General features: G+C 32.0%; 1 protein-coding gene across 1 annotated transcript; it reads left to right on the top strand.

Annotated features, from left to right (window-relative positions):
* The first annotated feature begins 996 nt into the window (after positions 1-996).
* Positions 997-25,565, top strand: LOC132728135 (atrial natriuretic peptide receptor 2-like). The gene is made up of 15 exons (XM_060713760.1): positions 997-1,662; positions 10,144-10,329; positions 12,157-12,318; positions 17,518-17,655; positions 17,945-18,111; positions 18,587-18,701; positions 19,404-19,607; positions 19,927-20,020; positions 20,587-20,734; positions 22,433-22,513; positions 22,916-22,993; positions 23,488-23,592; positions 24,181-24,252; positions 24,628-24,796; positions 25,465-25,565. Exons 1-15 carry the CDS (start codon positions 1,368-1,370, stop codon positions 25,563-25,565), a joined length of 2,115 nt encoding a protein of 704 aa, XP_060569743.1. The 5' UTR covers positions 997-1,367.
* Positions 25,566-26,099: the final 534 nt, after the last annotated feature.

The following is a 26,099-nucleotide window of genomic DNA, read 5'->3' on the forward strand; positions in this document are numbered from 1 at the left end:
TGTTTTGAATTTAAGAATAAATACACAAAATGGAGATTCTTGCGTTCATAGGTCGAGTTTTAATGATTTTTAAGTCAGTTTGAAATTGATAAGGGCCTTTTAAGTATCTTTCAAAACTGTATTGTACACCGAGTGTATCCGCCGTGATATCTGATTTGAGGGTCGGTCAAAAATTTCAGTTTCCGGTTAATATTATAAGTTTTCCTTTGCTGACAGTAAATAGGAACATTAGATGATCATCATAAATAAAAATCTTTTTCAGACGGTGTAGGCCCTATGTCAAAATATGCTGTTTAGTACCCGCCATTAGATATCTAACTATGGAATCTGCTTGCAGATCAAAGGAAATGTGCATTTTGTTTACATTTTGCTACTGTTTGAGAAATAATTTCACATTAAACGCAACTATCTTTAGGTGATAAGCATCTGAAGTTCACTAAAACCATTTTTATAATGATTCCCCTTTCTTAAAAAGAAAATAGTTATCCGTTTCTATTATAATTGTAATAATAATAATAATAATTATGATAATAATATTATTATTATAATGATAATAATAATAATAATAATAATAATAATAATGTAGATCTATACAAAATTTAAAATCTTTTAGTTTTAACAAAAAAAAAAAATATATTCTTGAATGTAAAGGTAAGATATTTTCATTCATTCATCCGACTGACACTCATATTAATTATAGTAATTATAGATAAACTCGTAATGATTTTTTTAAAGGATGATATCAACATTTACAACAGTTAAAATATATAATAAAGTAATCAGTTTTCATCATGTATCTAACTTTAAACTTAATGTGCATAATGTGCCTTTAAAATACATAGCCAGTAAGATAAAGTTTCAAATGACAGTAACACCCTCTAAAGGAATATGAATTGAGCACTTGTACACGGAAAACTCTTCTTCAGATTGTTTTAAAATAGATAATCTCATTCAAGCAGACGACAATACTTGATGACCGTCCCTTAGTGATGTTAAGAGCGTTGCTGTCACTGCTACCTGCAGACGACAATTTCCCGATCTTGCAGTTCTGTTTATCGATCTCACTAAAGAACATACCTGGACCTAAATTTGGATATTTATGACATTAACAATTATGTGAAGACATAAACATCATCAATTAATCATTTACGAAAATGTTTTCATAATTATTTGTTCTTATTATTTTGTACTCGCGTGCTTATTTTAAAGATAGCATTGATAAAAGATTTATCAAGTAATAAATGAAGTGTATAAACTGAAAAAAAATTGGATACTTAGATATCGTATTAATTGAAGATATAATATTTTTAAATATTCTTTCAAAGCTTGGAATTATTTTTCATTTTATTAATGTACATTGTTCAATTATGACGTCATATACATTATTTATATTGTTACTTTTCGCTCGTGTTCGTATCTGTGAAAATTTTAAAATAGGTCTTCTGCTGACAACACGCGCCCCTTCTCCAGGATTTCCAACAATTTTTACTTCCGGCGGTGCTTTTCAGCTTGCGCTGGAAGAAATAAACAATCGTTATAAAACTTCTGTTGATTATATTTGGAATAATACGGACTGTGACGTCACCAGGGCCCTTCTTACAGGGTATGAGCAAGGGACACAGGGCAATGTTGATGTGATTGTGGGTCCGGCGTGTGAAAAATGTAAGTTTAATTGTTTCTTCAACCTTCTTAAAACCAAACGCAAAAATAAAGAACATATTTATAATAAAAAAAGAACTTCCAACGCAACAATGACGTCAGCTGATCTAAAAAAAAATATGGAAAGATGATTAAAGTTTTGCGATGTGAAACAACATGCATTATCTACGGGGTAATTCTAACTTTAACATAAAATCTATGTTCTCCGTGAAGAATAAGACATATATTCTTTTTTTAACATATATACATATACATAATACTTATACGTGTTAATTTCGCGACTGAAATTGGTCACACTGAATAATTCCTTCTGTTGTTTAACATTTTTATTTACATTTGGACTTTTTCATTTTATTGTGATTGAACATTGGCCCAAGAAAAAAATGCACCGGATATTAACATATTTTTTTTTCAATAATACAGATTTAGTTAATGAAAATAGATACATTATTAGTATTCGGTAAGCTTGGAAGTTTAGAACTCCTGTAAAATGAAATGTTAACATTATACGTGTGTATATATAGAGGGAGAGAGATGTCATAAACGCTAGAAAGAAGAAAGATATTTTTAGTGAGCATGTGTCAATGCATTTTATATCTTATTTTATGCATTAAATTGAATTGTAAACAGAGCTATATAAAATTTTATGTTTCAATCCAGTATGAATGAAATTGGTTTTCTTTACATGCCCTCGATGACCCAAAAACTTTTGATACAGTTTGCTCAGATCTACATCTTTGTTCATACACTTATCTAGAGACAGATTAAGAACTTTGACAATTTCCCTTCTGAAGCGCCCAGTTATCTTCTTGTATCAAAAGTTCACAAATTAAAGATATGAAAAATAAACAAACTATTGCGAGCGAATAAACTGTTTGATTAGAAGATACCAGTGCGTAATTGTCACACAGATACGTTTACTTGAGTGGAAAATGTCAATCAAACAGATCCCGTGGGATTTTATTCTTAAACATTGATTCATGATGTCGTTAGTTTTGCATATAATGTAGAGTTTCAACAGAGTTTAAAGGCCCACAATGTCATAGACATATTCGACAAGGTTTCTTTTGTTTAAAGGCCCATAACGTTATAGACAAAATCATTTTTTTATTTACAAGGTTTCCCCATGTTTAAGACTCACAAATAGAAATATTCGTTTTTCCCATTCTACAAGGTTTTCCTTGTTAAAAGGCCCATAACGCACTCCATGTATCCATCTGGGTTCCTTTGTTTCAAAGCCCCACGACGACCTCCACGCATTCGTTTTTCTTTTTATTATAAATTATATGCTTTACCAAGTTTTCAAGACCTAAAACGACCTTAATAGTCCGTCTGCTTTTGGCTCTTTTCCTTTCTTATAGAGGCCAATAACGATGTTTCCGTTTGAAATAAATAAATAAATAAATAATATTAACAACCCAGCTAATTCTACATATTTAATGCCACATACTTAGGTAATATGAAGTTATTACGAATATCAAATCACAGGACAGGGGTGAAAATGGCGATATGTTGGCAAAAGTTTGTTTTTATATAAACAATATCATATGTTGAAGTATTGTGTAAACCGTTCATAGCGCTTTTAAAATCAAGTAATGGAGAAACTTGATGTTTCTATTCTCCCACTCTCCTGCCAGATTTTAACTTTTAAGCGCCAGGAGCTTGGCTATGTGATATGTATGAATAACTCACTGTATATTAAACATATATTAAAGTCGTTCGTTTAGAAGATGTACTCCAATCTTGTATTGATCTAGTGTTTGTTTTACGTCACACCGACACAGTATAGGTCATATGGCGACGTTCCAGCTTTACTGGTGGAGGAAGACCTAAGGTGCCCTTCCGTGCATTATTTCAGGCACAAACATGCACCTCAGTAGAACCACCGACGTTCCGTAAGCTAGCTGGATAGCTTCCTCACATGAAATAATCCAAAGTCCCTGGTCGGGATTCGAACCCACATGGTTTGAAGTCAACGACCATAACCACTCGGCCACGGACGCCCCTTTGTATTGTTCTATACACTCGAACCAAATGTTCGATATAGGTATCACGCTATTGTCCTTGAAGTAAAGAGTTTATTATTATCATTATTGTAACATTGTTTGATACTTCAATACACTTCAAGACGGTTATTATTTGTGGTCGTATCGAATTGCATGCCATGAAATTTCCCTAGATATATATACTAAACATATTGAAAAAGGAGGCAATCTGATTCCTTGTTTCTAGAAAAAAATATTTTCTGGAGTTTTAAGTTTCTAAGATGATATGTATGGTCATAGTTTATGAGAAATTTTATGAGGTGACTAACTTATTCATATCATTATATATGTACTAAAACTAAACGTCCATGAACTGTCACTGGCTTTTAGATGCACTCTTAACTTTTACATTTGATTAAAAAATGTCTCGCCGGCTTAAGGTACTACTATCAAGCTAGCGGGTGATTTATAATTGAACAGCATTTGGTAAGTTAACCAATTATTTTTTAGGGGTACAGAATCGAGGTCGAATAAGTTTATACAATTTTCATATTGAAACTCCCCCAATAGTTTTGAAAATTTCAACATTTTTGTCGTTATTAAAACTTTATGACTTTTACTGTGAATCACAATTTATATATGTTTATTATCATCTGAAAAAAAAAATGAATGTTTTAATAGATTTGTCTGATTTCCCATTTTTATGTAACTATGCGAAATTAAACAATTTAAAGGGAGATACAGGCACATATTTCATGTCTCCGCTTTGAATTTTTCATTTATTCCCCAAAATGAATACACTAGGCAGTCACAGGAATCTCTAAAGAATAAAATGGTGGTTTCCTAACTTGGGTGGGTTTGTTAGAGCGTTAATATTTCACAATAGTTGTCACAGTGAAATCATATCTGTTATTGTTACTTCCAGGGTTTGTTCTAGTCACATGATTTGTTTTAAAACAACTAAGTGATTCTGTCGGCGGATAAATTTCGTTCAACATATATAGATATATTTACGCTTCAAACCCAAAATGTCATTTTAGTATGATTTGAGTACCTAAGACCATTTTAATATTTTTGTCATTATTGCCTGAGTATCCCTTTTAACTTAAAAAATTGTAGCGTGTAATTTATTGTTTTGATTGATGTATTGACAAATTAACATCTTTACGCTTTTGAAAATGATTCCAAAAATCAATAGACGCTTGCAATCTACTCATTAAATATTATGTAATGTTTTGTTTAACTTGAGATGAAGATAGAAATTTGATGAAAACTCTTAAATAGACTCTTTATTTATAACCGATGTAGCATTTATATCCATTTTCAATGTTTTTGCGAGACAGGGTGATATTGCCGTTCTTTTGATTGGATGTGCATTAAAAAGCACATGAAGTTTGATGTGATTAATAAGACAAGCAACCACAGTAACGTCTGAAAAAAATGCACGATATAAATTTAAATGCTTCCAAAGGTATTCACTGTTTCACCTCCTTTGACAACTTATGAAATCACTTCAAATTTGGAAAAATTGCCACTTTATGTCTGACTTTTTAAAACAACCTGCAAAAACATGATTAACTTAATTGTTCAATAGATGTACTTAATTATTAAGTGTACCGTCGTCAGTGCACGTGCGTGAAAGTCAAGCAATAGACTGTGCCAGTTCTTCATCATCAGATGAAACCAGTACCAGCTTTTCTAATACATGTATTTGGCCTGCATTTTATCAAGACGTAAGAAGAAAAATCTCCTTTAAACGATTATTTTATGGCCATATTTGATATACTGGCAAATAATTACAGAGTTGAAAAACACCTAGATGGCGACGGGTTCATAGCCCATGTCGGTCATCTACGACCAATTACGTATTTTCACCATTGTGATTTCGACATTCTCTAATTGTAATCTCTACGAAATTTTAAGGATTGTATACTTCATATTTTCCATAATTATAGTTTAATCCGTAAACACAAAGTTTCCCCTACTGGAAAACAATGAGTCAGTAACTAAGGTAACTTAGTTATCTTTTGGGGGGATGTATTGTAAGTGAGAAATACGGTCCATATTCGATAGTCTGAAGTGTTGACAAAGAGGTGGTATCTGGTAGAAACTACCTTGTCGTGCTGGGGTGAGAGCAAAATTAGCGATGTTAGAAGATTACAGCGTCTTAGATATGTCACGTGAGCGTTCGTCTGTAAGACAAGCTCTTGAAGTTGTTTATATGACGTTTGTAAAGATGAGATGCCGTGTCATATACACAAAAATTAAACTGTTGTTTGTCCATGGGAGGGGCGTGTGACTTTTGCAATAGTTTTACATTTCGGACAAAAATCTCTTTCTTTTGTTATATATCAAACCCATTATTCAATACATGTATTTCATTGGCAAACCAAGCAACTAAGATCTCTAATAATTTTGAAAAGATAGAATAATGATGAATAATGCGTGATGCTCATTTTTAGCTGAACACTTCAGAGTAAACATTGCTCGCTGAGTAGTGTTCACTTCTGAGTTAACATTGCCAAATGAAGATTGAAAATAAACGGGCCCACAAAAAAAATATTTTTTACTGATACGTGTTCGCTTGTTGAATTTATTTTTTTGAGAAGAGCTATAGTGTCATAACATTTACTTAGTTATTCTCAAAATAGACTAAAACATGATGAGCTGATAAATGCTCGCACTTTTGTGAGTACATCTGACTTTTGAAGGACTATTCTTCACTACATTTTACTAAAATTGCACGAGTATTTTTTCATGGAAATAAATATTTTGGTTAGGATTACTAAGCAAAAAAATTTAAAAAGTTAATGATTTTGAATGTCCAGTTGCGTGACTACGTTAAGCAGGTATATTGTGTAATTTAAAAAAAAACGGAAATAATTTTTTTAATGGTTAACAGTTCTTTGACACCAACACTTTCAACCGAACACCACCACACCACCAAAACAATATTTCAGTCACCTACACCTACCAAACCATCAACCAAACAAATATCTCAGTCACAACCAAAACATAGTATAGGTCACGAGAAAAAAAAACGTATTTGCAATAGCCAAACAAACATTCCAATCACATAAAAAATCTCGGTCACAAATAATCTGAAATCTCAGTCACAACCATACCTTTCTCCGTAATCAAAACATCATCTCAGTCACGATAAAAACATTATCTCAGTCACAGTCAAACATTATCTTAGTCACGGCCAAAACATCATCTCAGTCACGATTAAAACATTATCTCAGTCACGGCAAAACATCATTTCAGTCACGTCCAAAACCTTATTTTAGTCTCAGCCAAAACATTATCTCAGTCACGGTCAAAACATATCTTAGTCAAGTCCAAAACATCACCTCAGTCACGATCAAAACATCATTTGAGCCGCGCCATGACAAAACCAACATAATGGGTTTGGACCAGCATGGATCCAGACCAGCCTGCGCATTCGCGCAGTCTGATCAGGATCCATGCTGTTCGCTATCAGTGTCTCTGCTTGTAATAGAGTTGGTAAGCGAACATCATGGATCCTGGTCAGACTGCGTGGATGCGCAGGCTGGTCTGGATCCATGCTGGTCGCAAACCCACTATGTTGGTTTTGTGGTGACGCGGCTCATTTCAGTCACGACCAAAACATCATGTCAGCCACGAGCAATACATCATCTCTGTAACGACCAAGACAAAGTATGCTTCGTTTATGTTACGAAATGTCGTTCGGTATTATTAATCTTAATCCTTTTAAGTGCGTAAGATTACCACCTACATAAAGATAAAAAGTTATCTGTTAAGTTGATTTAAAGTGGATATTACTCATCTGATATTAATAGATAATCAATCAGCTACGAAGTTCCATCGATAACCCCGTTCTAACCCCACACCTGTTTGATGTTGCGCTTGCTGTGACATGCGCAGTCCATGTATGCGCAGATCTGTGCGCGTAATGGTCGGAAAACACTATAAGCTTAATTTGTCTATCAATTATTCAAGCATCGTTATGTCAAAATTAATTATAGATGAAATATAAATGATGATCTGACACGCGTTTACGGTCATGTCAACAGGTTGAAGTTGATTTAACAAGTGGTTATGTAGAGTTTTGGTTTTTTTGTTTGTTTGTTGTGGGGTTTTTGTTTGTTACCTATTTGTTTCTTTTTTCATATTTGAGACAGCAGACTTAGGACTCATCTTGAATTTGCAAAAATATGTATGAGAAGGTGTCGCCATCGAAATAATTTATTTCATGTATAAATAAAAGACGGCTCAAGTGTCTAATGTCTAATTTTTTCACAACATAATGATTGACTTATTGGCTTTTATATGATGGAACAATATTTTTTTTTATATATATTTGGGTTATCGTGTCATTACTCAAGTACTTTTATTATTTCAAAGATATTTTTAAAAAAATACTAATACTGTAATGTTGTATTGAGATTGAGTTGTGTTCTTTGATTTGAAATCACATTGCAAAATCTCCTTTTTGAAAAAAATGTCTTTTGTTTGAATAAAGAAAAATGAAAATCAAAACAACTGCACCCTCTAACGTGTCCTCGGTATAGACTGAATCACGGGTTAAAATTCGAGCGGTATTACAGGGCCTGCATGTCTGCATGTTACATTATGAACATTTTTACAAACATTTAATCATTCTTTTTTTCTCGCATACTGTTATTCAATCTTTTTTTTACTGTTATTTAATCTGTCAATTTTTTTTCCTGCATGCGGTTATTTAATCTTTTTTTCTCTCGCATGCTGTTATTTGATTTTTCATTTCTCCCGCACACTGATAAAACTCCATATAAAACTGGAGTAAATTTAATTTTTGTTCACATGCTTCAATATAAAGTTTGTTTCCTAGTCATTTCATTATACTTATGGTCACAGTGTCATGCTATAACAGAAGAAAGAACATAGCAAATTTAAATACCTAAATAACTCAATGTATCAATAAAACTAAATTTATTCTGACACTAAGGCCCCTGTTTCATTCATTTGCTGATATTGCTTTACAATTGCCTTTTGGTCCTTGTTTCCATTTAAATAAATGCACACAAAAGCAACACTTGACCACTTTGAAATCAATTTTTTCTTAGAAAAAAGCATATCTTAAAGATATTATAGTTTGCTCATTTTTGAGTGAAATATTTGTATCGCGGAAATTTATTGCAATATATAAAATTCTTACTGAATATGTCTAATATGTATAAGAAAATGCACAAACTTTGTATGGGAAGCTGCATTTCCTATTCGGATCAAGAAAAGTAGACCCTTTCTTTAAAAAAAAAAACCCACAAAAACTACCAGTTTTTTCAATGACACTATATATTCATAGTGTGAACTTAAAGTGTGTAGAGTTTAAAACATAACATTTCTACTTTGTGTGAAGTCAAAACACGTTTATTTTATATTTTCAAAGAAACATGTAGCAATTATCAATATTTTCAAATACCAAAATTGCGCATAATAATTATATCTTTTAATAATATCAAAAATCGAGGCATATTCAAGCTCAACCTGGGAACCTGCACTTTTAATTAAGACAAAACCTTTTATACAACATCATGAAAAAGGTTAATATGATCCATATCGTGAGGATAAAATTGATTTTTAGCAATTAATGCACACAATTACCGCTCGTAAACAATATGGATCTCTATCAATTAATGTTTTAATGTCATGCATTAAGCACGGGTTTCTCGTGTGTGTATGTTTTTTTTTCTTTCACAAGCGATTGATTGACACTGACACACTGCGACAATTGCAATTATACTCGTATTCTTGCACTTTTAGAACTAGTCAGAATAAAACTTTATTCTTGCAGAGTAAAATTCTCAATTTTGGTGTGGAGATTATTTATAGTGAATCCATAAAAATGAAAGTACATCAAATGTTCTGTTATTTGTCTTGTAAAAATACAAGTAGTTTATTATACTTGTTGTCGGGTTTGACTGATGCTGTAAAAGTCATACTAAAAGGTTTTCCAACTTCGTAAAGGAAAATCACATACAGTAAGCTCGTTTCATAGCTTCTCCCAATGAAATGAAGTACATAGCGAGACTCCTACCCACAGCGACGGAAATTGAGCGATTTTAACCACTGGGCCAAGGAGCCCATCACAAAAAGTTTAGAACAAATATGTCTATTTATAGCTTTCAAGAAGTTTTATTTCTGACCATTAACTTGCTCTTGAATAAGAAATATAAAAAAGTACAGGTTTTTTTCTTGATAAGATAGCCTATGTGCCTTGTGCAATCCTATTTCTTATTGTAGGGAAGAGAGGAAACCGTGTTTAATTTTTTTTTAATCTATCGCATCTTCTTGGCCCTTTTCGTCAAACTTGGGATAGGAATGATCGCCGAGGAATTCCGATTGCATCTTTGAGCACGAGCGTTACTAGGCAACGTACTTTCAGAAGCTTTTTGTTAATTAATCGGAGGATTAATTATTTACCTATAACATAATTGACTCATTTTTCATTTCATTTCTTCCGGTTTTGTTACAGCAATGGATTTAGTCACGAGGCTAATGTCAGTATTGAAAAGCGGCCCTGTGCCTACATTTACCTGGTTACCAAGGAAACAGAGTTCATCGTTTCCAAATGACACGGCCATCAGCACGTATCCATCGTACGAAACGATAGCCAACTCTTTCGTTGTTCTTTTGAAACACTTTTCATGGAAGAAAATAGGTAAGTGAAATCTGAACTGTGTCATTTATATTCAGAACAAAAGTAGTAACAAATGAGCGATATTGTATGTTTTGTCAGGCAGGTATTGAAGATGAACATCATTTTTGAAATAATGGCCATTATATAAATAGGTATGTGAACCATTCATTAATTAGCGTATATCTTGTGAAAATGTGGATGCGAGCATAATTAAAATTGTTAATTAATAGAAATGACTTAGCAGAAAAGCGGATACTATTTTTCATGTGATATAAGGTTATGTACCGGTATTCTAATTAAGTATCAATAATAGAAATGACAATAATTAGAACAATAATAAGAACGACGAATGTCATACATTCGTTATCATACACGTTGAATTAATTTATACCGACTAAACAAATTGTGTAACTTGTCAATAGCCAAAAACTTTAACAGAAACAAAGACTAAAACCAAATGCTATATATTTTATAGGACTGTTAGATGTCATGCCTTTTCTTGGTCGAATATATAACACAAAACTTTAGAGATTAAATAATGACATAAAAACGTTATACATTATTCTCTGCATTTAACATTAGATCACTCTTGGTCAAATATATGAAATAAACGTTAGACTTTACTCTTGGTCAAATATATGAAATAAACGTTATACTTTACTCTTGGTCAAATATATGAAATAAAACGTTAGACTTTACTCTTGGTCAAATATATGAAATAAACGTTATACTTTACTCTTGGTCAAATATATGAAATAAAACGTTATACTTTACTCTTGGTCAAATATATGAAATAAAACGTTATACTTTACTCTTGGTCAAATATATGAAATAAACGTTATACTTTACTCTTGGTCAAATATATGAAATAAGACGTTATACTTTACTTTTGGTCAAATATATGAAATAAACGTTAGACTTTACTCTTGGTCAAATATATGAAATAAAACGTTAGACATTACTCTTGGTCAAATATATGAAATTAAACTTTAGACTTTTCTCTTGGTTGCATGGTCAAATATATGAAATTAAACTTAAACCTTTACAAATTAATGACAGTGAATAAAATTCATTGAACGATTACATACCAATATGTTACTTCAAAATTATGAGTGGGAAATACTCATGTTTATATAAAGATTCATGTCTTTTTTCTTGGCCAAATAAATGGCATTTAACGTTAGACTTTACTCTTGGCCAAATATAATTACAACATTATGCGTTAGCCTTTAATAGTGGGTAAATTGATACCAAACGTTATTTTCTGGCCTTGGTCAAATATATGACATTTCACGTTAATTTGTTTTCTCCATAATTTTAATTATGAACATTTTGTGGTTATAACATCCATTAGGGATTACATTTTATTGAACGACTGCATACAAACATATTTTTGTATCATTGTATTCCAGGAATTATTGCAATCTAACATGTTTGTATTATTGCATTTCATGAATTATTGCAATCAAACATGTTTTTGTATTATTGTATTTCAGAAAATATTTGCAATCACACTTGTTTTTTTGTATTATTGCATTTCATGAATTAAAGCAATCAAACTTGTTTTTGTATTATTGCATTTCGGGAATTATTGCATTCAAACAGATTTTTGTATTATAATTGTATTCCAGGAATTATTACAATCAAACATGTGACCGTATTATTGCATTTCAGTAATTATTACAGAAAAAAAACGAAATTTGTATCATTGCATTTTAGGAATTATTGCAATGAAACGTGTTTTTTAAATTATTGCACTTCAGGAATCATTGCAATCAAACATGTTTTTTATTATTGCACTTCAGGAATTATTTCAATCAAACATGTTTTCGTATTAATGCATTTCAGGAATTATTGCAGCAAAGGACGAGATTTGTGGCTCCCTCATTGAAACAGTGAATGATCTGTTCCCAAACAAAGATCTCAGCATTATAAGATTAAAATTTATGACGATTTTTACACAACAAAGTATAGTTAGCGGTATAACAGAGGTCAAGGACCATGCTAGAGGTAATACAAATACCGGTATTATGCGAAAATTCTGAAATTAAGAGATACATGTACATTTAAGCTGCACGTCTTGACAAGTGTAACAAATTTTCAAAAAGAAAATGCTTAAAAAAGGAAAAATTAAACAGAAATCCTACTTTAAGACCACCCCGGAATTAACATTACCATACTATTAAGATCAATTAAAAAAAGTACTTTCTATTCTTTTCTCTTTTTTTAAATGTTAACATGATCCATTGTTAAGACCTCTTGTCGTATCCATTATTTAGACAGCCATTTTCAGTATCAAGGATTTGTTTTATTCTTAATTTGACCCCACTTTGAGGACCACTATAGAGACCAATGATAATTTAATAACGACACGTGACGTTTTTATCTTTTTGATTCCCATGAGGGAATGACACTTGATGAAACAAGGTGTTAAATATGTTAAGACTGGAATATCACACATGACATGCAATTAATGCAAGGTGGGGAAAAATCAAATCTAGACTCTCTGCACATATGTTTGGCGAGGAATTGAATTCTTATTTGATGTGTGAATTGCGTACATCATTTAGGAGTTTAAACAAGACCAAAAGGAATTTATGTACAATCAAATTTCTCCGCCCATAAAAACATCTTTTTCATATTGATGTCCGTCTGTTATAATACATGTTGTTTGAAAATATACATACAAAATGACTAGAATTTATCTTTATCATTAAGTATGTAAGTCTCCGCAATTTTAAGACCACTTCGGTTGAGACACACTGATGGTATGGATAGAGGTTTTTACTGTACATATATAGGAAATGCATTTATACGATATTTACAATCAAAGTGCTACCTTGCATGTTTTGTGCAAATACAATTTATGATTTGGATTTTGATCGCCATACTTCTATGACGTTACTAACTGATTAAGGTCTACTTTGCGTAATTTCAATATGATAGAAGCAATGTAGTAACAATTGCTTTGAAGGGCTATGCAAAATCACAGTTTTTATACACTTGACAGATATTATATTCAACACAAATTATATAACCCATTTTTTAATTTCATGACCTGATGCCATGCCGATTTAATGGCAAAGAGATAACTGTTTTTAATCAATAGCATTTATCTACTGTAGAGCTTCTGTAGGTTTTAGGTTACACCGACAATATTAACCCCTTTGCGTGCTGGGAAAATTGTCGTCTGCTAAAACTGTCGTAGGCATAATGTTTTAATATTATCCAATTTATCACCAAATTAGAAATGATAAAGCTTTACTGTCAGACACCATGGTACCCGGCTGAAATACCCGGCGTCTGGAATGGCACCGAAGCTATTGCAGTTGCTCTCAGTAGGTAGAGGCTTTTACTTTCAAGTTACAACACAAGTGCCAACCGTGTAATCGGTATTTTAGGACACCTAAAAGTACTTTGCAAGACTTTGTTGTGATATATAGTATATCATATTTATATAAGACTTTGTTATTTAATATATTATATATTTTATATTATTGAATTATATAAATATATACATGTATTTCTTCTGCATTAAGTATACGAAATAATTGTTTGAAATTTGTAAAAAGAGAATAATTCTAAAATGCCTATATGAAAGAGATATGTTTGTTTGTTTTCTTAAGAGCAAATGGCACATGCTTGTAATTATAAATGCGAGTCAATATAATTTCTCGGAACCAGATAATTATGCAATTATTAAATTGCATCAAAATATTTCATTAAATTTTAGCATTTGTCAAATGGTTCAATACATTACAATACCTCCTCTAATCAAAAATAATGTTAAGATTAACACTAAATGTTATCACTATAGGATATTTAAACGGTGATAAACACCGCTGGCATGCTTGTACTTTTTAGCGACAAGTTTACACTTCAAAAATGATGTTTTTTCTAAAGTTTGATAACAGGGGACACTGCGATACTGGTACAGGCCAATTGAAACTTGATTTCTGACACATATAGTGATTAACTATCTTATAAACTGTGCAAAAAAGTAAATTATCCCGTGACGTTTTATGAATAAATGACGACAAAATCAACATGATTCTTGCAACATACTTAGACATTGTACCTTACCTCTAGTTTCCGTCAAAGGTCATTTAATCTACCGTGATTTAGATTTGATTTAATCAAATATTTAGTTCTTCTTCCATATTTTCATACAAATTTAAAAAAAAAACTAATAATATAATAACAATACGAGTACATAGATTGCATCTAAAAAACAACAAAAAAACACCACCACCACCAACAACAACAACATGTTTACATCTCTATCACAGAAGTGAATATTAAGTGAAATGCCATTGAAACAACATGCACACATGTCTTGGACTGAGAATCAAACTATATACGCTAGTTATATGTTATTAAAGCCCCATTATTACTCAGAAAACACAATTGTTTTTATTTCTAAGCGTTTTATTGTTTTAATATCAAGTTATATTTTCCAAAAAAAAAAAACTCATTGGCCAGTTATCTGAACAATCATCTTCTGCTTCTATTGTTTTCTCACAGTTACTACCATTATAGTGATTTAGTATTTTGTATGGAAGTCAAAATACTATTTGTTTGCATTTTGTTACTTTTAAGACCAATAATTTCACATTCATCGCTACTTACTTCAGATAATAAGCATCTGAAGTGCTCTAAAACAATAATATAAACGTTATCAAAGCCAGTTTGTCCATTCTAAAAAGCAAAAATTTATTTATATCCTTTAATAAACTATTCATATTATAAATACGAGTACCTCATGGACAACCCTCGAAAATGCCGGCTTAACGCTAAAATATGTTCACTCGCTATTAGTGTAACTGGGGGCTTAAAGCACCCTCTGAAGTACAATGATACAGTATTCTTTCTGTCTTTTTGCATGTGGTTTTAAAATAGACATCTATATTTATTAATTGATTTACATACAAACAGATCAAATATTATTATGTTATAATGCTAAGCAGTATATGATTAATAGTTCTGTAAGTTGGTTGTATTCCTTGATCTTTTGTATCTAGAATCAAAGTACATATATTAACCTGAGCGGTGTTGTCCTGTAGAAAACATGGACTCATAAACTTACCGCGATAATCGTAGATTAAACATCAAAGTTATAGAAATATCTAGTGATAAAAGTCAGTCAGTTTGTGTATTTGTGTCTGTCAGAACGTTGACTTGGTTATCCCTGCATGGTAACACAGTCATATAGACGACACAACATGGAGGCAAGGGTGTTTCAAAAAATGTAACCAAAAAAAACAACAACATTAAAACCAAATCAATCGAAATTGTATGCTTATTTGAACTAAACATAACTATAACACGGATGATCTTTCTGTGAAAATTTACTCTTTGATTATTAAATTTTTTGTCTCGCATACAATTTAGGGGTTTGTTTTAATGTTCATAGGCATATGAAATGGAATGTCCATATACATACATCATTAGCATGATTTACCTTAAATTGTTAACTTCACAAATATATTTATCATAATTTTTATGCCCCCTATATTTGGGGAGGCTTATAGTAACGTCCGTCCTCTGCCAATCCGTTCGAACTTTGTCTAGTCCATACCTTTGTCATTTATGGATGGATCATAAAATAATTTTGTATAGATAAGTAGGTCTAACGCTTAAAGGTCAAGGTCATACTCTGACTTCAGAGGAAATGTTTAAAAAAAAGTTCTGTCTTTTATGGATGGATTTAAGAATAACAAGCATATTATACATGAATGTTTTGGACCTAATAACGACATGCAGAGCGCAAGAATTGGGTGCCTACCTCACAGGTCAAGGTCACAACAGTAGATCAAAAGTCATGATATGAGTTTTTATAAAAGTAAACTGATGTTTGTGTCCGGTCAACAATTATGTCATCCCAATATGGACGTGAAAATTATTGTGCATTAATGTGTTTGACATAATGACAACGTGCCAAGCATGGCAGGCAGGCATGAATCAGATCCCTACCTCAAAAGTGAATGTTACACTTGGATTTTTATTTCATTTAAGAATTTCAAAATAATCTGGCTTAAATGTGTAAGACATTATGATGGTGATGATGATGATGATGTGTCGAACAAAGGGGTCAAGATACCAGTTCAAAGGTCACGGTCAAACTTATATGTTAGACTTGACGATTATGAATAGATTGTTTTCTTTTGTGAATAGTTTTGTCATCCATTGATGAACTTTGTTTAACAATTATGCATAAATAGACTGCTTATTAAAATAATATGAGCAAAATTAAGCTCAACCATATTCCTGTAAATAGACTTGGTATGTAAGAAGAAAACTCCGGAATCCTCTACAATTTTTCACAAAGGTTTCACAAAGTCCGAAAAGGGTCAAGATTAGAAAGTTTCTTTTGTTTTACTTGTATTATATATTGATCATTCAGATTAATGAAACAGTACTCTTTCTGCAATTTGACGAGACAGAAAATAACTTTGTAAAATGAAGCACCTGTATCAAGGGAGAGACAATTTAATCAACTATGTTCATGGCAAACGTTAGGGTCAGTGACCTCGTATGACCATGCATTTATATTAACATACATGACATTTAACTGAAGCGTACACAGCTCTTTGAATTTTAAGTAAATAGTGGATTTTAATTTTTTTAAAGTTATTACGGAACAAGGAAACAATTCGGAAATAAAAACAGAGATTCTTTTTTTTTCAAAAATGGAGCAATGCCAATCCAAACGCCAGTCTTGAGCAAATCCTCAGGGCCAGATTTATTAAAAACAAGTAAATATCATTGTATACATAATTTAGTATTTTAAGAATTTGCTGAAAAGACATTAAATTCTGAAATGGAGTGATTCCCCGAGAGAAATTAATGAAAACAAAAGCAATCAGTATTAAATTACAGACTCTGTTATATTATGGCTGTTCATGAGAAAAGATAGAAATTGCAACAGAAAGTGCAACGCAGCAACTACTTAAAAAACAAGAGAATATGAGCCGCGTCACGACAAAATCAACATAGTGCGTTTGCGACCAGCACTGATCCAAACTAGCCTGCGCATCCGCACAGTCTGATCAGGATCCATGCTGTTCACTTACCAACTCTTTTACAAGTAGAGAAACTGATATAACTATATATTAAAACTTTGGTCTCCTTTGCCCACTTTGTCCATTGACTTTACATAATAATACCATATCTATATATACGAGTACATAAATAACTGCTATATTTCAGTCATTCTGCTTTGTATGAAGCCAGAGTACGTGCGACAGTTTCTCGTTGAAGCGGACGCACTGGGATTTACCTCAAAAGAGTTCGTGTTCATATATTGTAGATTCGGGCCGTCCCCAGAGACCGGACTTCTTCAGCCAGGTACAGCTTTTAAGCCTTAATATTGAAAGAAAACAAAGCATTATATATTTGTAACTGTAATCTTTCTATCGACTTTTTCCTTAGTAACGTTACTCTCATTTCAAATAACACCGCTTCCCATGGAAATGTAGATAGATCTTGATATAATGTTACACAATTATTTGTGCGCATTACAAATGGCGTAATTAATTTACAAGGGGAGTAACTGTACCTACACGCTATATTATAAATCGGAAAAAAGTGAACGAAGATATTAGTTTTAATCATAACTAGTACTGTTATTCTACAGGTACTGACAACAAAATCTTCAAATCTCTTCTACAAATTGGATTTATGTCGAATAACCTGGCACAGGTCAGCAACTTCACAAGTACGGCAGCACAAAAGTGGTTCGACAACTGCACAAGTATGGCAACACAAATGGGTTTCAACAAATTGCCAATGTACTGTAATGAGGTAGGTCGGGTACACAAACATTTGCGACGTTATTGCCTACATCTATAACCAATAAAAGACGTCAAACATGTTATGACGTCATAATTTCTAGTGTGCCCCGGCATAAGTCGGAAGAGTTCGGAAATTTGATATATATCTAGAATTACACAATAACAAACAATTTGTGACAATCAATAAATGATGCTTTTTATGTTGATTTTGTTTTTCAATCAAGTAGAATTTATTTAGATCATAAAACTTACGTTGTTCGATGTTCTGTATTGCAGAAAAACTAAATTCTGATAATACAGTTAACGCTACGTGTGTTTCAAAACAGATATTTACTAGATCAGAGCCATACATTCGCACGTTATACATTTTTTAACATCCAACTTGAGTCCATAGATCAGTTTATTGCATTTGAAATCTGATTTATTGATAGATTTTCTTTCATCTATCACACCTCTTAGATGGCATGAATGTCTCCCTTTTTCAGACTGACGAGTTTTCAATGTCCCTGTATGACACACTACTATTTTCTGCTGACATGTACTTTAACAACCCTCAAAATGGAACATTTAACTATTCAAACATGGCGAGAACAATTCAGAGTAAGTAACTATTATCTTATTTTTCATCACATGTGGCAGAACATTTGAAAAAACAAACACCATATAGTTGGTGGCAAGGCCGAGAGGACAATGCCTCTGGACTTATCATCTAAGGATCTCTAGCTTCGTGGGTTCAAATCCCGCCAGGGACAAGCTATTAAATTGTTTCATTGATACACTCATTACTTAGTACTGGTTGGTTACGGGAACGGATCCGAAAGTGTGTCTATAAGTTTTTACCCTCCTACACAATAGAACTAAAATAAATATGTATAAATTAGCAAACACCATTCCAATACATGTAGACATATTTAACGGTTTATAATATAACTACTGTTAAAGAAACATAAATACTGAATAAAATATAACAGTTTTAGGTAAAATACTATACACAATGTATCTGTATAAGTTGATGCTTTTAGGCTTTATTCTGTTAAAAAGGGCGTAAGAAAATCTAATGTTAAAAAATCCTAAAGAACACGAGAAGAGTTTTTACATTTCTTTCCTGAATTGTTTTCTTAGTTTAAATTGTTTTCTTAATTCAAACATATTTTATTGCATCAAATACATGTTCAATATTAAACAAATGATGAGTACATGTATATAACAACAAGCAAATGACTTGTGCGACATTAGATTAAGCCCATCTCAGATTAAGTCCTTCCCATTGTTTTCTTAATAATGCATTGATTTTATTTTTAGCATTTTCCGGGACAAAGGCGTTTGATTCATCAGGAAAGATAATTAGAAAAGCAACCCTGGTGTATTTTCAAAATGGCGATTTTGAAACCGTTGCAACAGTAACAGATATATTTCTATTAAATAAACCCATTAAATGGCCAGGAGGAACGCTGCCGGCGGACTCTCCAGATTGTGGTTGGACGGGAGATCAGTGCTCAACTGACGGTATTAAAACTGTACTTTCTTTCATATGCTAAAAGATATCTTTGATTTTCTAAAATGGGCTAATTCTGCTTTAAATTTTGAGTTGTCTCCCTTTATTCCCATGTTTTATTTTAAAGATCATGGTGGAGAAGAACGTTTTAAATAAATGCATTTAGATATCAGACTAAGTAGTTTGAGAATTCATTCTTTCCCTTAAAGTAACATATTCGTATCTGGAATGAATGGAATCTCGAAAGGATTACAAGTATTTTGAAACTTAAGGGGAGGTAACTAATGTCATCTCTTTTAAATACAATTTTGTTTCTTCATTTGGTTACAGATTCTGTCAGTAACAAGAACTCTGTGATAATTGGAAGCTGCGTGTCACTGGCCGTTATTTTGATAATTGGAGGGGCTTTGTACGCATGTTACAGGTAAGGTAACGTTTGTGCGTTTTTTGTCATTGCAAAATACGTGGGTAAGCCTTTGTGCTTGCGTGGTTTTAGGTTTTAAGCGTTTCGGTGTTTTTCATGTAGATATATATAATGTACATGAACAGTTTCTGTGGATTTCACGTTTTGTGTTTGTATATGTACGTAAAAATAGCGTTTGAGCGGGGTAAATGTTTTTGTTTGGAAAAGATTCAACGCTTCTGCGTGTATGTCATTTGTATGGGGTAAGCATTTGTGTGGATAAGCGTTTGTGTGTATTGATTAGCGTTTGTACAAATAAAAACAGCTTAAAGGGGATCTAAAATTTGTATGGATTCACGTTTTTGCGGGTAAAGCGTCACCGTGTATGATGGCATATTTCTACAGTTACTTTGTTAAGACGTTTGCATATACAGTCAAACTTGTCCATGCGACCATGTGTATTAAGCGACTTTTGTCTTTAGCGACCACTATAATACATATAACAGAGAATGCATAACTTTTCATTGATTTTTTAAGTTAATATTTTCAATTCTTAAGATATTAAATTATTTAAAAATGACTTTCAGGAAATCTAAATTTGAGAAGGACTTATTGAATATGATCTGGAAAGTGAACAATAATGAAATCAAGCTGAGACGACCTCGTGCCCCAACACAAAATTCTCTACAAGATAAAAATAACTCTACACACCATAAAAAGACGCTAACACGAATGGTTAGTTTCATCTATATAGAAAATGTTTATTTATTTTATTAGATATATTCATTTTTTGCACCTTCATGATGAATGCTTTGACCTTTTGTTTAACTATTCAGCTTACGGAAAATTTATCTATTTTCTATTAATGTCAAACCCCTCGCGAGGACGTAGATATGACTCTAACTAGTTCTATATATTCGTTTCAACAGATCTCATGTAAGTCAAGATGGACATGAATTACCTTTATACGTCGTGTTTTTTTTCTATAAGTGTAAAGAATATGCATGCAAATTATTGTAAAAGTTACCACATATAGCAGTTTTGAATAATTCGCAAGATTAAACATTGTACATGTATGTCAAAATAGATAGATAGTTTTATTCTGGTAAAAAATACATGTCATAAAACAACTACAAATTCAATGTCAACATCAAGAGATACATGTAAACATGAAAGTGCATGTGTTGATGCCATATATTCAATACCAAGGATGACACAAAAAGAAGGCATAAGCCGACTTATTTCCATTGTGGTCCTTAGAATTGATCATATGACACCAGAAAGGCAAAATATTTACTAATTATTAAGTATTGCACATAAATTATTCAATCACAATTTCTTATATCAATTATTGCACATAAGTATTTCCATCACAAAATTTATCACACATGTATTATGATCATAATTATTATGACAGATATGTTTGACAATGAATAGGTACTACTAAAATATGCACTAAACATAAAAAATATATAAATAAAAACTAGGTAAGATGACTAGATTAAAATGACTAAACAGATATTGATTGTATAAAGTGTTCCTTAAGAGATTTTTTAAAATTATCACGACTTGCTATGAACCTAAGATGTGTTGGTAACCTGTTCCATTCCTGACAACCAATAAATACAAATGTTTTCTTACCGAACCCCTTAACTCTGGGAATAGAATAACTGTTACTATCTCTAAATCGAGTGGAGTAAGAGTGTACCTCAATTGCAATTTGAAAATGCTCATTTAAATAACTAGGTGCACTATTGTTATGTATCTTATGTACATGACCAAGAATAAGGAAATTTACCCTCAGATGTACTGGTAACCAACCAACTTCCTCAAAATGAGCCCTCCCTATATGAGTACGGGGACTGAGATTAAGTATAAATCTCACCAACTTATTCTGTGTGGCCTGAAGTCTATTTTTTAGATTTTGACTCAACCCTAAATACCAGGAGGCACACGCATAATCAAAATGACATTGTATTAATGAAGAAACTAAAAGCTGTTTAGTATACCTATTTAAAAATGAAAGACAAAGGATACAAAAATATATTCGGTTGTGCATTCCGGTGTTGGAGAACTTAACTAAATACCGTACAAGGACCTTAAAATGCTAAAATCTCTTGGAACTGTTTTATAAGTTGCACACAAAAAAATCACCAACAAAATATCATGAATTTTAGGTCATTACCAAAGCAGCACAATTTATTACAAAAACATTTAACCAATAATACGAATCAAATGCTTAAAACACAATATATACTTGATTTAAATGTACTATAGACATACTAATATTTCTCTAAACACTCTTAAATTCATAAATAAATAAAACTTATTATATTCTACCTCCCATACGGTGCTTTTATTCACAACTATAAATTTCGTTACTTTAATGAATCACCAAATTGCAAATTTTATCATTGATATTAACTATTGTAGGACACCCGAGGGACATTAGGTCTTGGTTCGACCAGCAGTATAGACAAAACAATTTTATTTGCACCGGTTGGAAATTATAAAGTAAGTTTGTGGAGACTTTTCTTTTTTATCTTTCTTGCTCTAATTCACCACATTAACATGTTTAAAAATGAGATGCCAGATAAAAAAAACGGTAAGAGACAAGAACAGTAGTGGTGATGGCCCTTAAACTTTGATTTCCTATATTTTTGTGAAAATTCTGTTTTGCACTCTCAAGGCAAAGTTATCGGTAACGCTTTCTGAGTTTGCGCCGTACACGTGATTTTATTGACCAATAAGAGGCACACTACTCAATATGTAGAAAATACCATACATAAGTTCTATTAAAGCGCATGCGCATTAACGAAAATCGAAGTCTGTCACTTTCATTAACAAATTTAATGTACATGTACTTTAAATGCCCAAATCACTATACAGATTTTTTTTCTTTTTTCTAAACTTTAGGGCTCAATAGTTGCTGTGAAAAATATCCAACGTCGTTCTATACAACTTAACAGAGAAATGTTGAGAGATCTGAAATCTGTAAGTATGATTTCCGTACTGATGGTAAATATTCTACGTACGTTCGTATAAATTCGGCTCTTTCCGTTACTTTCCGTGACTTGTAACCAATGAACAATTGATATGACCGGAAGTAACAAAAAAGTCTTGCAAAATTAACTTTTCACGAAAAAAAAATTTCCTTTAACTTCACCATTAAGCCATTAATTTTGGCTCATTTGGAGGTATGCAGTTTTAATTTTTAAATCTATTTTAATTAAAGTTTATCAAGATTTTATAAAACATCCCTTTTTACTTGACTTTTATATTCTGTTTGACCCCAACTCCGGATACTTACGAAAAGACATTTTCAGATGTTTTACATGAAATCGGTCTATACATAAACTCCTGTCTGGCCTGAATCAAATATATGGAAAATACAAATAACACTAGAAGGTTCAATCATTTTTTTAATTGATAACTTACTTAAAAAACATCGTACCATATCATAATCGCTTATTTTTTGTTTTATATAGTTGCGGGAGCTGCAACATGAAAACTTGAACCCGTTTATTGGCGTGAGCTTAGAGCCGGGTAACAGTTATATTCTTATGAAGTATTGTTCAAAAGGAAGTTTACAGGTAATTTCATGTTGTTATTTTTTGTTTTTATTATTATTAGGATCGACCTTTTATTTTTAGCTGTCTATGAATTTCAAGCTAGCTTTGGACCGAAATTGGTTTTTCAAACCAGCGTTAAATTTCGAGCCAGCACCATGACTGAATACCCGCTAGTTTTGAATTTCGAGCCAGCTCAAAGAGATTGGAATTCATATTCCAGCTAGCAATGAATTTCCAGTTAGATTGAAAGTCGTTTTTGAAGTATTTAAACAGATATAACATCATATTATTTTATTCACATTCAGTCATGTTTCGCACTTTGTATATATAGATATCAAAATATGATTTTTAAGAAATTTTACAGCATACTTACTTTTAACGGCATTGAAACATTTACATGCTGAAGGATACTCAAATTTTGTTTTGTATTTTTTTAAAAGACCTTACACTTCAGAATCATCCACAATACAATCAGACATTTCCTTTCACATATTGTGAGAAATTAAACTCTTTCCCTTTATTGTTGTTGATGTTTTTGTGTGTAAAAATAACAACAGCAACAGCAATAAAGGAGTCAGGTTAAATGTTGTTTTACATGTTGTTTTTCAGGATGTTTTAGAAAATGATGACATCAAACTGGACAACATGTTTAAGATGTCATTTCTGATGGATTTGGGAAGGGTATGCTTATATATCTGATTATTTCTTTTTTTGTTTGTTAGTGTTTTTTCATAATTTCGTTCTTAGTTAAAGTGGATTGCTCTTCAATTTGTACATTTTTTCATAATATTTCTTTTCAAATATTGATGAAAACAATAGAAATATATTATTGTGGTATTCTTATGAAATGTTTTTTGCAAAACAGAATGATGAATGATTAAATGATGAATAAAAAGTTTTGTCCTAGAACACTTTAGTACCTTCGTTACTTTAAAATTGATTTGAAAATGTATTTCAAAGATGTTTAAACGACACTTCGTAAGTTTGTACAATATATTATGTACATACATATTCACTTATAATTCTTTAACAAGACGTTTATTTTCTGTTTTAAAGGGTCTAGATTTTCTACACAAAAGTCCAGTAAGATCACATGGCAATCTCAAGTCCAGTAACTGTGTAATAGACAGTAGATGGGTCTTAAAACTCACTGACTACGGTGCCCTGTGTATACCACCAGACACGGAACCAACTTGCAACGAAGAAGATAACGAATATTATTCAAGTGAGTAAAAAAATGATAGGTGCAGTTGTCTATCTTGATGAATAAGGAGGTTGTATCCCTTGTTTAGCTGATTATTTCCTTTTGATTTATGACACGATTGTTTCCCTTAGATTAATGAGATGCACATTTATTTGTGTCTCTTATAAATAATTGACAGACATCATGTCACGCATAAATAGGATTAAATGTGTTTCATCTGTATATGTAAATGACATTGTCCCCTGCTTTGGACAGGGGGATCCCATAACTGTATGTCGATGCTATTCTTACTAGGATATGACAATGAATAGAATGCCGTCATGTCATCTTTAATATATTAATTCATGTTCAACCGGTTATTATTAATATGTTAATATTCATAAAAGACAAGGGAATAACAAATCATTGATTTATTCCAGTACAAAATTACTTTATTTCATAGAACGTATTTCATTATGCTAAGTGAATAAAAAAAAGACACCGCACTAACTAAAATAAAATCCATTTGAATATGGCATGTGCTCACTTCTAAGATTTAGTGGTTTGGTGCCAGTCTGGCCGTACCTTCAGTGTCTGAAAAGGCAGATGGACCCTCAAATTTCGGATAGACAAATATTTACGGCGCGATAGTTTGTCGGAGGATTCTGCACTAAAATTATGTATAACAAAATGCAATTTGTTGATTAAAGCTTATAATTCCAATATTGATAAACCGTCACGTGAAGAGTCGTCCCTTGAGTATAGTGACAGGGAAAAAACACGTGATGATGAAATAGATAATTCGCATTAATGCACTCAAAATATTACAATAAAATATTATCGTTACGATATGAGAGATTTATTTTGTTTTTAAAAGAGATAGGAATTAATGAAATATTTATTATGTCATGTCATAAAAGTGATATATAAAGGCAAAGTGTATTTATAAAATTGAGGTTCACGTTAAAAGTAAGCCTTTTACCTTACCAAAATATTAAACCAGTCCATCGACCGCAATTTGTAAAGCCGTCAAACTGATGCTGTTTAACGGTAATATCGTCAGGAGGTCTTGTAGTGAGGAGCTAGATAGAATCACGGACCATCAGTGGCTCCCTAAATATGCCAAACATTTTCTGTACCTGTACAAAATGAGGAAGCTGAAAGGAGACAGTCTTGGTGGTCCAGGGTGATATAAGAAATATCGTCCGGGGGAATATTCTCTTTGAGGGTGATATTCATGTGGTCTAGTGTGATATATGAAATATCTTCCAGTTATATTCTCTGTGAGGGTATTTCATGCGTTCCGGGGGATTAAAAATTCCCGAGGGGAAAATTCTGAATGAGG

The sequence above is a fragment of the Ruditapes philippinarum genome, unplaced genomic scaffold (genome assembly GCF_026571515.1).
Source record: "Ruditapes philippinarum isolate M1 unplaced genomic scaffold, ASM2657151v2 ctg9146_1_1_1_1, whole genome shotgun sequence".
Lineage (NCBI taxonomy): Eukaryota > Metazoa > Mollusca > Bivalvia > Venerida > Veneridae > Ruditapes > Ruditapes philippinarum.

Bases quoted from the DNA above. Each gene is read 5' to 3' on its own strand.
- LOC132728135 (XM_060713760.1), top strand. From the start codon at position 1,368: ATGACGTCATATACATTATTTATATTGTTACTTTTCGCTCGTGTTCGT. The intron at 22,514-22,915 runs GTAAGTTTGTGG...TCTAAACTTTAG, and splicing joins CACCGGTTGGAAATTATAAA to GGCTCAATAGTTGCTGTGAA. The intron at 22,994-23,487 runs GTAAGTATGATT...TGTTTTATATAG, and splicing joins TGTTGAGAGATCTGAAATCT to TTGCGGGAGCTGCAACATGA.